This window comes from Podarcis filfolensis (genome assembly GCF_964270895.1).
Source record: "Podarcis filfolensis genome assembly, chromosome: 4".
In the NCBI taxonomy this organism is placed as follows: domain Eukaryota; kingdom Metazoa; phylum Chordata; class Lepidosauria; order Squamata; family Lacertidae; genus Podarcis; species Podarcis filfolensis.
In genome coordinates this window covers 27,181,403-27,195,684 of record NC_139607.1, presented here as the reverse complement: position 1 = coordinate 27,195,684, position 14,282 = coordinate 27,181,403, and the positions used below count along the sequence as shown (strand labels likewise).

The 14,282-nt window shown below is 41.8% G+C and overlaps 1 protein-coding gene across 1 annotated transcript in view; it reads left to right on the top strand.

The window, feature by feature from the left end:
• The window catches only part of RASA3 (RAS p21 protein activator 3), a gene marked incomplete at its 5' end in the record, with an annotated part of 128,092 nt that overhangs the window by 86,292 nt on the left and 27,518 nt on the right, over positions 1–14,282 (top strand). Inside the window, 3 exons of the mRNA XM_083610580.1 lie at positions 6,131–6,211; positions 7,317–7,389; positions 11,722–11,801. Coding sequence (XP_083466706.1) covers positions 6,131–6,211; positions 7,317–7,389; positions 11,722–11,801 — 234 coding nt within the window. The remainder of the gene's footprint in view (positions 1–6,130; positions 6,212–7,316; positions 7,390–11,721; positions 11,802–14,282) is intronic.

Below are 14,282 nucleotides of genomic sequence, written 5' to 3'. Positions count from 1 at the left end.
TTCAACAGTGATTATGAGGTGAAAAAGCATTAGTGTTGATGGAAGGTTTGCCCTAAAACAGACGTGGTTGACCTGCCTTCTATTTCTAACGCTACCTAATAAAAGGCTCTTCCTAAATACTTTTTGAAGCATAAACCCGAGAGCTTGCCTGAAGATAATTTTCAAGTATAATACACTTTACGTACTGGAAATTGGTGTGGAAATTGTTAAAATAAAAATCATAAGGAGAACCTGGATGGCACTGGCCAGGGATGGGGAACCTGTTGCCTTGCAGATGTTGTGAGATTCCCAGTTTAGTCCCAGCCAGTATGGCCACTGGTCATGGAAGATGGGAGTTGTAGTTCAGCATCTGGTTCCCCACTTGTGGTGAAACCCAAAGCTCCATCCAGTCTATTACTCTTAACAAGTGAAATATATGAACACTGCCAAATGCATCTGCAAAACTGGTGAATGGCCTTCTCCTTTTGTCTGTCCCCAGCATCTGATATTTACAGACACACTGGATGTGAAGCCATTCCATTGCTCTACCATGACCAAAACAAAAAACTGTTGATAGACCAATCTGTCCCTGAGAAGCTTGGTTCAAATGGAACCTGTCACATGTGCCCTGAGACCGTGTGTTTGTGCTGACTGCCCTCAGAGCAGGGTCTTGATGATAGTGCATTTGAAAAAGCTGGTGGCCAAGGTGATGGGAAGTTGTAGTTCAGCAACACCCAGTGGACCAGATACCCTATTCTTTGCTCTATAAGACACACTTTTCCCCTCCTAAAAAGTAAGGGTGTGTGTGTGTGCGTCTTATGGAGCGAATGCAGGTGGGAGGCTCTGCTCAGAGCTCCCTTTAAAGAACCACGTGGAGTGTGTGTGCGGCTCTTGGGGGCTTTTCCCCGAGGAGGGAGAAGGGCTGCCCTTCTCCCTCCTCAGGGAAAAGCCCCCAAGAGCCGCACACACATTCCACAAGCTCTTTAAAGGGAGCACAGCTCTTGGGGGAGCCTTCTGCCTTAGCCATGCACAGCCTCTTCCGGGCAGGGGGAGCCTTCACGCGGGAGAAGCTGCATGCGGCTATCCCATAAGCCAGGACAGCAAGGAGCTATCCCAGAAGCCAGATCCCTCTTGCTGTTCTGGCTTCTGGGATTCAGAATATATTTTTTTCTGTTTTCCTCCTCCAAAAACTAGGCGTGTCTTATGGTCTGGTGCGTCTTATAGAGCAAAAAATACGGTACTTCCCACACATGCGCTAAGGGTTTGCTCAGTGCTGCTGTGGCAGCAAAAAGGCCTGAAGAGGAGCAAAATGGCCGCAAACTCCTTTCTTTGATACCGCATGTGTGTGGTCTCACTTCTGTAGTGTTTGCTCCCGAGTGTACATAAGATTACAGCCTTGAAACGCAATAATCTTTATTGGTTTCTTTTAATTTACATTCATAGAATCACATTATAACATCTCAGTTCTCTTATGGCTAAACATGTATTTCTAAATAATAATAAAGAAAACAAAAACAAAAAATTGTACTTAATCGCGTGATTCATTTGTATTCCTTTTATATTTGACCTCCCTCCCCTTCAAACTTGGGTCCTCAGTTTTACTTATTTGAATGCCTCTCTTCACACGTCTTTGAGTTTGTTTTCCTATTTTAGTATTTTTTTCTTACAGAAGTTATTCTAAACCAGTCAAAATTTCAATTTCCCCATAATAGTCTTTCAAATATTGTTTGAATATGTTCCAGTCTTTTTAAAATTTCTCTTTTGTTTGATCTCTTATCTGCCCAGTCAACTTGTCCATCTCCGTGTACTCCATTAATTTGGTCAACTAATCTTTTTTGGTCGGTAAACATTCCCTTTTCCAGTTCTTTCTTTTATTTTCCCCATCTCAGCATTTTTTTTTAAACTGGGGTGGGATGGGGGGTATATGGCAAGCACAAATTGTCTGTGTTTCCATCTCAGTGAATATTGCAACCCCAGTCTGTCCAATATAATACGTGATGCACTGTTTTGCTTCAGAGAGCTTCTGACTCTGTCCCATGGAGCAATAGCTATAGCAGGTCCCAAGGTCTCATATTCATTCACTGGTTATCAAAATGTTGGACTTGGGATTTATTGTGGGATTTCATACTTAATGCACTGAAGCAGGGATGTTTTAATAACTGACCTTTAGCTGGAATTTACAGAGGAGTCAACGCACAGCCTTTGATTCCCCGCTTTCCTTATTCACTTTTAATTATATGCACACAACTGGGATTAAACCTTTATACAGTTTTTATTTGATGTTCTCCAACTTGTGGATTATTCAAGAGTAGGCAACATGTTTATCACAGAGGAAACTGGGTATTAGCAGTGCTATTTTTCTAGAAAAAGAGGTGTTGGGACTTATCATGAATACCTTCCTTGGCTGGATCTACACTGATCTGAAAAAACAACAATGCCAAGAAAAAGTTTAACATCTCTCAATGGAATTTTCCATTGACTGCTGTATAGCGCCCCCTGGTGCCACACTTTATTTCTAAAGCGTTTATAACGTTATAACGCAACAGTATAGATGAGTCCCTTGTTCTCTTAGAATGGCAATGGTGCCCACCTGAGAGGTGCTAGAACTGAGTTCCGGTGAGTTCTAGCTGGGGAAAAAAGCCCTGAATATTAGGAAGATGAGCTGGAAGGCCGTAGCTCATGAGCTCATATTTTGGCGTTGTGCTAAGATTTTTTGAGAGGATCTTGAAAGGATCAGCTCTTGGAAAATTTCACACTCCTAGCATTTTTACCAAATACTGTATTTTTCCATGTAGAAGACTATATCCCCCCCCCCCCCAATTTTTTAAGTTTAGAATTGGTGGTCGTCTTACACATGGAATGTTTAAAATATTGATTTCTTAATTTTGGGCTCAAAAAATAGGGGTTGTCATACATGGGGGCGTCTTATAGACAGAAAAATATGGTAATTATAACTGAGTTACCAAGCCATTCAGAAGAACATTTATAAGCCAGTGGGGTCAACTGATGAAGCTTCTGAAGTGTCAAGTACTTCTCTTGATCTTTTAATCTATCTATCTATCTATCTATCTATCTATACATATGTCTTTTTAGATTGATTCAATCATTTAAACACAATGTTGAATATGACTAGAATTGTATAGGAGAATTAAAGGGAAACTCTAAGGCTGCAAGGTTGAGACAGAAAGTGAATTCCACCTTAATTGGGATAAGGAAATAGATCCTGATTATTCCTTATGTTTAATTAATATACTTCAACCTCCTATCCTCCCAATGATCATATAAGGGGAAGGTTGGGTAACAAATCTAAACAATAATAAAAACAACAACAATTGTAAAACAAATTCAACCCCACAACTGAGTTAAGGATTAGCAACATTTCATTAAATGACAGTAAAGCCGAGTCTCTTAATTGCTTTTCTCCTCTCTGCATTTCCTGCTGTTATCGCTCTGAAACCTCAGTGCCTTTCATCAGACCAATTTCCCTCCATCTCTTCAATATTTTAATAGTCTGCTAGCCTAACCAGGGTTAAAAATCATGACCCTACACAGCTCTCCTGCTTGTGCTATGTGTCTTCTTTCTCTCAGTGTTTTTATTTCAGCTAACAGTGCGCATTCTGAGGTCTTCACATTATACCTTTGCACATTCTCCTTGGATCTGAGGCTGTTTTAGAAACCAGCCTTTTCCCTGTAGTTTTTTCCTTCTTCTTCATTCTAAATGTTAGAAATCTCTTCTTGTTTTCCTGCTCTTGAATTGTTCTCTCATGCAAAACAAAAATACCTGCATTAATCTAGCAGAAGCTGATTCCATAGTAGATACATTACATCTAGTTCTGTATGTATTTTAAAAAGTTCACCAAATCATCATTATGCCGAAAGCATCTGTTTAGTGCACGTGCGTTCATTAAAATTCTTGACACATCTGCAGTGAAGAAAATGTAATCTGACTTCTATAATAACAAACTGGAATGGAGAGACTTTCTGAATGGTCTTTATAAAAAATAATAATAAAAAGCTTAGAGCCATTTTATAATTGGCTCATAAAACAATTAAGCTACTAATGGACTGACTAGGACAATATTATGATTGACAGTTTTATTTGTTTGCCGTCTATTAAGCATCCCAGATGGTGCTTCATGTTGTCAAAGCATATTTCTGAGGACTGCTTCATGCTTTACAACAGAAGATGGGTCCCTGCATTTCCAACAGTGACCAAACACTTAACTGTCAGTAATATTTGGTAGGTTGTGTATGCATCGAAACATACAGTAAATTTCTGTCCAGCAGCCCTAGACAGCCTGTTTCTGTGGCGTACTACATTGATGTTTGAAAAATGTATATTTTAATCAAGCATTTTGTCAGAGGTATTGTTATTATTTCTTAAATTTCTATCCTGCCTTTCATCCAAGGATCGCAGGGGAATTTACAGTATAAAAACGCAAAAATACATACCATAGGAGCAAACAGAAACAATAGCCCCCTTGCAAAGAGTTTAAAAGGCCATAGATTGTTTAATTGGCCAATGGCCAAAGGCCTAAGAGAGGAGGTATGTTTTTGCCTGGCCAGTGTGGTGCCCTCCACATGTTGATGGTCTACAGCTGCCATCATTCTTGACCAGGGGTCAGCAACCTTTTTCAGCTGTGGGCCGGTCCACCACCCCTCAGACCATGTGGTGGGCCAGACTATATTTGGAAAAAAATGAACGAATTCCTATGCCCCACAAATAACCCAGAGATACATTTTAAATAAAAGCACACATTCTACTCATGTAAAAACACCAGGCAGGCCCCACAAATGGCCCAGAGATGCATTTTAAATAAAAGGACACATTCTACTCATGTAAAAACACGCTGATTCCCAGACCGTTGAGAAGGTGATTGGGCCGCATCTGGCCCCTGGGCCTTAGGTTGCCTACTCCTGTTCTTGACCATTGGCCATGCTTGGGTGGGGCTGATGGAAGTTGGAGTCCAACATCTGGAGAGCAACTGGTTGCCCACACCTGATATATGCAGAATCCACTGTGTTGAAATAAGCTAGTTCTGGCAAACATTCACCTACAAAAAAAACCACATACATTTTTGTGAGGCTACATCTCCCTGGGCAGCTGTAGGTAGCATGCTTCAGCTTTTTCTATGAAACAAATGGCTAATTCAATATGCAGAAGAGCATGTAAACTTTGTGGTTTTTAAGTTGAAATTGCAATTAGCATTTTAATTAGAAAGCTACTGTGCACATTAAAACAGTTGTCCAATTTTCAGCAGCTTAATGGATGTGTTGGAGTTAAATAACATGACATACTCAAAATGATTTTTTTCTTTTCTTTTGGCCAATTAAATCAGTGGCACCGTGCCATTCACTTCAGTTTTTCAGCAAGTCTTTTTATCAACTTTCAGTGGGAAGTCCACTATTCTTTTAGAAAGAAAAAGGCCTCCCACATGTTGTGGATCACACAGATGTCTTTCCACATCTCTTCCTTTCATCACTACCACAACATCTGAGTGTGGGCTGTTTCTCTGCACTTCAGAATAGCTTTGCTGTGGACATATTATTTTGGCTGCAAATAAAAGTTTATGGGTGAATGTTGGGTAAATTTACATTACAAATCTCTACTAAGTAAACTGAAAATTATATCACAGCAAAAGGTGAAGTGTAGTCTGGCACAGGTGAAAAGAGAATACAATGCATGTGATGTTTAATTTTCTCTGTCTTCTTCTTCATCTTTTTGCCTCTCTCAGCAGTAGTAGACTAGGCTTATCCTTCAACCCATCACATTTGCAAATGATAAGTTAATAATAAAAATATGATGGCAGCTGTATTCCAAAAGCTGAAAGGCCACAGGTTACCCGTCCCTGTCTTAAGAGTAAACTCTGTGTTTGTTTGTTTTTAAATGCTGTTTACAAAACTCCACTGATGCATCTTTTGTCCCTCCCTATCAGCAGTAATTTGTCATAAATCCTTGATATCAGCTTGTGGCATTTAACTTAGAGTCTGTGGGTTGTGAGATTTCTTTCTATGAGAGGAAAACCTTGCTGGCTGGATTTGTCGTTCTGTATTCTTGAAGTAAAAGGAAGACTTGAAAAAGTCATCTTCTGTTGTATCTCCAGGTATCTTGTGTTGTTATTCTATAATGATTTTTTTTTCTTTTATTCAGAGTTCTTGAATGCCAAGGCTTGCCAATTGTGAATGGGCAGTGTGATCCTTATGCAACTGTTACCTTAACAGGACCATGCAGGTTAGTACTTCGTCGTTTATTCTGGTCTAGAATGATTTCTCTCTTGTCCAAAATTACTGGTACACATCCTAAGTGTGTACCAGCCTTTAATCCTATTCAATCAACAAATGTTGATGAAATCAGGAGAACTCCTTTGTTAGGTGATGCCCGGGGGGATTAACGATTCATACGTCAAAGTACCAAAAGAACTGATTATTAGAATGCAAATGAATAAAGGGGGCTTAGTTTTTAGGAGCAGGAGAATTAGGAGGGATAGTACCAGGAAGTGGAGAAGGAACCATTTTGGGCAGGCTGCCTGAAGGGAGGCTGGGAGAGATTCAATGGACTCCAGTGCTGCACTGCTGTGGGGAACAAGCCCCTCCTGCGATGACCATGCCATAAGAGCATTACTCCCTCCATGTAAAGGTGTAAATATGTGCAATTCAACCGTATTTCTAAAGGCACGAAGGTCTCTGATGCATCTTGATTCTCACAGGAACCACAGACCCTGGTTGAGTATTTGAAACCCCCTGGAATCTTGGCAGAGAATCATCTCATTTAGCAGGCAGTAAGGGAGGAGACCATGTGTGGGACACGGGTGGCACTGTGGGTTAAACTACAGAGCCTAGGACTTGCCGATCAGAAGGTCAGCGGTTCAAATCCCCGCGACGGGGTGAGCTCCCGTTGCTCGGTCCCTGCTCCTGCCAACCTAGCAGTTCGAAAGCACGTCAAAGTGCAATTAGATAAATAGGTACCACTCCGGCGGGAAGGTAAACGGCGTTTCCATGTGCTGCTCTGGTTCGCCAGAAGTGGCTTAGTCATGCTGGCCACATGACCCGGAAGCTGTACGCTGGCTCCCTCGGCCAATAAAGCGAGATGAGCGCCGCAACCCCAGAGTCGGTCACGACTGGACCTAATGGTCAGGGGTCCCTTTACCTTTTAAGGGAGGAGACCAAGCCCAGGGGCCCTGCTCCTAATCTTGCCGTGCAAGAGGTCAAGGTAGATGCAACATCCAAACAGGCCCAGAGTTAAGTACTTTTAAAGTGAAGCAGCAGACTTCACAGGTACAAAACAACTGGCTGTGTTTTGGGTAATCGCTTTTTCTGCCTTTTACTTTTTCCTGCAGATCAGATGTCAAGAAGACTAAAGTTAAAAAGAAGACAAACAACCCACAGTTCGATGAAGTGTTTTATTTTGAGGTTGGTATTTCAGAAGTAGGGGTGATAAATTGCAATGCTGTGTGCATTGAGCTGTCGCCACTGTTGCATGTTGGGCCAGTTGCAACCTTTTAGAGGGTGTTCAAAACAGAGCCCGAGGTAGCTGTCTGTTGAGGCAGAAGTGCATCACTTTTCCAGGTGAATGGAGTTTTTCTGCATAGCAATACCATCCCCCCCTCCGCAACTTGGCCCTTCTGAACCTCTCATCCAAGCTCTGAATTAGTGCTGATAAGTGAGTGCTTTCTAGACTGTGGTTTTATAGCCTCTCCACCCTGTGTTTCTTGGTCAATGGTGGGAGGACTGTCTCACAGGAAATGTAAAAAAGCTTTAAAGGCAATAGCAACAACCCATTCAAAATCTGAAGGTATTGGTTGCTTGCCAACATGCTGTAACACAAAAGCTCTCTCTTCGCTTCAATAGAAAGCACTCCCATTCCACTGGAAATGCCTAGAACTTTGTGTAATAGGACTTTAAAAAAAAGATGAATGAAGGCAGGGCAAAGCCTAGCGTCATTCAAAATTTTGCCACTCCCACCCACTTGTTTGTTGTTGTCTTGGTAGCGATCACAGTAGGAATACATGCAAACTTGTAACAGAACCTCAATCCAAACCTTGAATGAAGTTCACAATACTGTTTTCCTCCCTGCATTTGTGTTCTAAAAGAGCTTGTTGTAAAGCAAGCTTTAGCATTAGGTCTAAATAACTCTTCACATTGCCTAGCATGCAGCTGCTAACCAGACATGAAGCTGCCTTGTCTTGAGTCAGATCATTAATCTAGCTCAGTGTTGTTGTCTGTTCCAGCCTCCCCCAACTTCTTGGCCTCAGATATTTTGGACTACAGCTCCCATCATCCACAACCAGTCGTTTGGCCAAGCACCTGATGCCTTCCAAATGTTGCTGGCCTACAACTCCCATCATCATGGCTGGGGCTGTTGGGTGTTGGGAGTCCAGCAACATCTGGAGGTCTACAGATTCTCCATCCTTCACCAATATCATCTATTGTGCCTCAGAGCTACCTTTTAAGACTCTAAAGCAGTGTTGCCCAAACTTGGGTCTCCAGCTGCTTTTGGACTACAGTTCCCACCATCCCTGACCACTGGTCCTGGTAGCTAGGGATGATGGGAGTTGTAGTCCAAAAAAAGCTTGGGAAACACTGCTCTAAAGCGTGAGGTAAGGGTGTTTTGTCCTCCTCAGAACTATGGGCCAGTTGTGGCATTTTTTAGCTGATTGACCGGCAATTTTTGAGAGGCACAGTCTGACAATCAGTGCCTCATATCTTCCCATCAACTATTAGCTTTTCAAACACACACATTCCTCTTCCCAACTGGGAACATGTCCAGCTTGTTGGTGGTGGTTTTTTTGCCGATCTCAAAGGTTCCATGTTGATACCCCTACCATCTATTTCTGCCTCATGAGTTGATAACAGGGCCTAGCTGCTTTTGTCTTGGCATCTGTGTTCAGAACTAGAAATGGTGGAGGGGATAGACAAGTTGGTATTTGGCGCAAGGAGGCAGCAGCTAAGAAAGGCCGTATCAGAGTCTATCCTAGCAAATTATCTTGAGGCCATAAGGATGGCTGTGTCTGTAACCTTAAAGACTTGAATTCAGAAGGCTATGACCAATTTTTAAAGCTCTAATTAAATCAAATTACCTCTGAGTCTGCCCTCTGTAATAGTGTGGATGTGTCCAAAATGAAATTAATTTTGTAAGTAGCTGTGGAGAGGTTTTACAAAACAGTGCAATAATGATGCTGACATAGTTTGGTATATTGAATTACTGTACTCTGTTGCTCCAAGGTGCATTTAAGTTAAACACATAATTTAGAACTGTTTGTTTCCAATGCTTCTACTTCCCGTTATTTTCACGATTTGCGGGAAATACCCTTTAAATGTCTGTTTGTGTGGCTTTGTATTTGGAACAGTAATTTCACCTTCTTCGATTTTTTTTTTTAAATCAGTTAAATCATTCTGGTAATACGTTTAAAAGAGAAAAATGTATCGCAAAGTTACTTTTGTGTGTGGGAAAGAACCACTTCTGACCCATAGAAACATTTTTCTGTTTTACAACAGGGAGGAGCCTTTGAGTATATTCACATCTCGCTCACAAGTACAGTTTAACCTGTGGTTATTGCTGGGTGGGGTACTGTAGTGGTAGTTTCTGTGTCATCCTCTGGTTAGAACTGAAAACCTCAAAGCTTTTGTTGCTGCAATCATGTTATGAGAAAGATCTATAGATAACCCAAATGTTAAAACCGTTTCCTCCTATGCTTTGCACACGCAGCTGCCTGTGTGCTATTATAAGTGCATTGTGAAGTGTGTGCTGTTAGTATATTCAGAAGATAACATCTATGTTAAATCAGAAAAACAGCTTTTAGGATATTTACCTCGATCCAAGAGAGTCAAGGTATCAACATGTAAATTTGCAGACAGTATTGGTTTGGCTAACTTATGTCCCAAATACGATGAATTCAACAAAAGGAAAACAAAAACAGATAAATGTCGTTTGCTGTCTTTGAAACCCCTGTAATGACTGGCTCTAAGACCTATGGGTAAACTGGCAAGCAATTTACCCTGATACTATTTCTGCTGTCCTTTGCCCCCCCCTTCACCAGATGTTTTACCTCAACAATAAGGTAAGAAAAAGAAACTATGACACTCCAGGTGTAATCTAGGTGTAAAAAACAACCTGCTCCTTTTGTTTCCATTCCATTTTTAACAAAGGCAACCTGTATTTATTTTGTTTAATGTGTGCAATAGTGAGCTTGTTCCCCTCCCTTTTTATCCTGATGTCATCACAGCAGGTGATTTTTGGTAGCTATATTGAATATCTTCCCTCCCTAATAAACATCCAACAATTTTAAAGGTTTTTAGAATTTAGGTTAGATTTGCCACTTTCCCACAAGATACTGCATTCAGAGTGGCTCACAATTAAGATTTCCAGGCTAATCTTTAGTTTTAATGTGTTCAATGGGAAAAAATCCTTTTCCTTTTGAACACCTATTATATGCCATCCTGGAGACACATGGGTGGGAGATTGAAATTTAAATTAGGGTGGTACTAAAGGTAAAGGACCCCTGGGTGGTTAAGTCCAGTCAAAGGCGACTATGGGGTTGCGATGCTCATCTCGCTTTCAGGCCGAGGGAGCCGCTGTTTGTCCACAGAGAGCTTTCTGGGTCATGTGGCCAGCATGACTAAACCGCTTCTGGCACAACAGAAGACAGTGTTGGAAACCAGAGTGCACAGAAATGCTGTTTACCTTCCCAACGCAGTGGTACCTGTTTATCTACTTGCGTGCTTTCGAACTGCTAGGTCGGCAGAAGCCGGGACAGAATAATGGGAGCTCACCCCGTCATGGGGACTTGAACCGCCAGCATTCCGATCAGCAAGCCCAAGAGGCTCAGTGGTTTAGATCAGTGTTCCCCAACCTTGGGCCTCCAGCTGTTTTTGGACTACAATTCCCATCATCCTTGACCACTGGTCTTGCTAGCGAGGGATGATGGGAGTTGTAGTCCAAAAACAGCTGGAGGCCCAAGGTTGGGGAATACTGGTTTAGATGACAGCGCCACCCGCATCACCTAGGGTGGTAGTAGCTAAGCTCTTGTGCTGGTAGGGCTTTGTTTCTGCCACCCTTGTTTCTGTCAAGGGTGACACCCGGTCATTGGTACCAGAAAAGGTTGTAGAGCAGATAATTTAGCAGTCGCTGTGAGCGCTTAGAAATGGATGCTGTGATAACTAAAACCCAGCACAGGTTTCTCAAAAGCAAGTTATGCATCATCAACATCCTTAAAAACCTCTACTTAGCTGGGAAGAAGCCCATTGAACCTCCAATGTGGCTTTCTTTTGAGTAGTTATGTATAGGACTGCATTGAAAATAAGTGAATAGCTGCAGAGAAACCATTTTCCAAATCAGATTGTCAGCTCTTCTCCTTTTTCCTTTTGGTTAAAGAAGTAAGTCTATGGTATGAAAATACGGACACTGTATTTTGAGGTTTAGCAATCATCATGATAAAATTGTTGTAGATCTGAGATTGTGGGACTCCACTTTCTTCTTCTTGCTGCCAGATTTCAAGGGAACACTTAGCATGGTTGACATTATGTGGTTTAAACTGGAAAGTGGGATATACTTAAGTATGTGTGTTCAGTAATTTTTTACCTATTCTAAAAGCTTCTGGATATGGTGAAACAATAGGGGCTTTACACCTGTGAAACTAGAGCAGTGCGTGATCTGATTGTGCTTCCCTATATATAGTGACTGTTTAATGAGATTATTGTTACCTAATGAGATCCTACTATCTTAACATTTCTTACCTGCACTAGGTTACAAGACCCTGCAGCTATAACAAGAAATCTCATTTTGATATTGAAGATGCCGATGAAGTTGACAAGATGGAAATCAGGTAAATTCATTGCATGCACAAACAAAGGCACTCCCATCCCCATAAGGGTTGTGCAGAAAGTGTGAGCAGTCTCCACTTCTTCGTGACCTTAAACAGGTCGTTTCTCTTTCGTATTTCTTCTCTGAGATAACTATTACTTTTGTTTCCTGGGCATTGTGCATTGAGCATTTTCGGAGCTCATTGTATTCTGAAAGTATGGTATGGGTTTGAGCCCAGCGTCAGGATACAACATGGCCAGCCAAGTGCTAGGGCCACAGGGAGACCTGCCATGGCTAATAATAATAATAATAATAATAATAATTTATTATTTGTACCCCAACCATCTGGCTGGGTTTCCCCAGCCACTCTGGGCGGCTTCCACAGAGACCAAAAATACACAAAAATGTCACACATTAAAAACTTCCCTGAACAGGGCTGCCTTAAGATGTCTTCTGAATGTCAGGTAGTTGTTTATCTCTTTGACATCTGATGGGAGGGCGTTCCACAGGGCGGGCGCCACTACTGAGAAGGCCCTCTGCCTGGTTCCCTGCTTCTCGCATTGAGGGAACCGCCAGAAGGCCCTCGGCGCTGGACCTCAGCGTCTGGGCAGAACGATGGGGGTGGAGATGCTCCTTCAGGTATACTGGGCCGAGGCTGATGCTACCACCCATTCAAACAAACAAACAAACAAATATTACTTTTATGGCCCAACACCAAGGGGAGAAAAACCTGGAAGAGGCGCTGAAGTTGTCACTGTCTTTAGTTCATCATAATGGCTCTGGGCAGAGGAATGCTAGGTTGGATGTGTGGCCCAGAGGCATTGTGGGTGAATGAAAATGGCAGCAACTACAGTCGACAAACTACAATGTAGTCACTGCAGCTTCCGGTGACCATTGCTAGAGTATTTGTGTACCAAATGTTAGGTAACTCGTTGTCTATTGCTGTGGTGATCCAGCACCAAAAAAAATACTGGAACCTGAACCGGCTGGTTAAAACCGGTCAGGTAGTAGTTTCATCGTCACGACAAAGGTTGTTTCTTTGTTTTGGAGCTTGATGGGTGTGTTCCGCTTCCCCTCCCCCCCGTAAAGGTTGTTTCAATTATCTTTATATGACAGAATCTGAAAAGACTCTTTCATTGTGTCTAAGAACAATATAAAGCAGTTCCGAGTCTTCTTGGGAGCACAAAGATTGTATTGTATAGAGATTTATTAAATGATGAGATGGTGCTTCAGTGATAATAGATAACGAAACCGATTGGCAGTTGTTTGGGGGTAGGGCAAACTCCCGATTTTTTGTTTGTTTTATCTTTAAATAATGGGAAGTTCTGTTTTGTAAATGTTCATTCAGTAGATTGTATTCCTCTGAGTGTTGATTCGCTTTGAACTTACTATTCCTTTTTTTTTTAAAAGCTTTTTGGTTCCTAGCAGAGATCAGCACAAAGCAAGCAAAATGACAAGTGAATGGCTGGAGGTTAAGCCATTAAGAATATAATGTTCAGAAGGGAAGATAAAAGCTAAACTGGCAGTGTAGTGTAGTGGATATAGAGGTGCTGATGGACCTGGTTTTAAAACCCATCTTCTCCCCTACCCACACCAGTGCAACTCACAGCGAGGACTTGGGCCTGTGTCTCTCTCTCTCTCTCATCCTAACCAGCCACACCAGAGATTGTGAGGATAAAACAGGAGTGCCCCTCAAACTACCCTGGTCTCATTGTAAGAGGGATGCAGTACAAACATGCTTTAAAATGCAAACCTATTGCAAAGAGTTGATGTTGCTTCCTTATTTCTCAACCCACCTAGCAAGAGAGGAAACTCTAACTTTGATTTCCACTATTCTTATCATACACTGGCTGCCTCGTGCTAAAATGGTTACTGGGTGAAACGCCAAATAGGTTCTGCTGAGCTGCTTTAGTGGTGTACTTATTTTTTAACCTTCTGTTTCTTTCTGCTGAACAGGCCTACCCTGTGCTATTTTCAGCTGAGCGCTCTGGTGACTCTTTGAATACATTACTTCCTTTTAAGAATTTCTTTTTCTTTCCCCTGTTAGTAAACTAAGCCTTTAATTGCAGCCGACTCATGTTACGCAGATTTATTTACACCTCGTAAAACAAATCAGTTGCATACTTTAAGAATGCTTGTCACTTCTCATATGCTTGCTGCCGTTTTGTTCTTAGGCCTGTTTTTGAAATCTGTGTTTTTAATTGAAAAGGAAAACATTTGTAGAGGGAAGAAAAGCACTAGCATACAGAAATATAACTACTGGAAAGAGACCATCAGTATATCACTGACTATGTCTGCCAGTAGTGCTAAACAAAGGCTTGTTGTTGGCTACAGATTATAGTTAAGAAGGAGAAGCCTTAACCACACCCCAAATTCAGATGATATACTAAGCTACCCTGAGCTAAGCTAGGAGCAAAGTGGGTACAAGCTTCTGTTTGGGAGCCAGCACATTAGCATCCTGTTAAATCATAGTTTGGCCTACTGTGGTATGCAAACCAGAGCA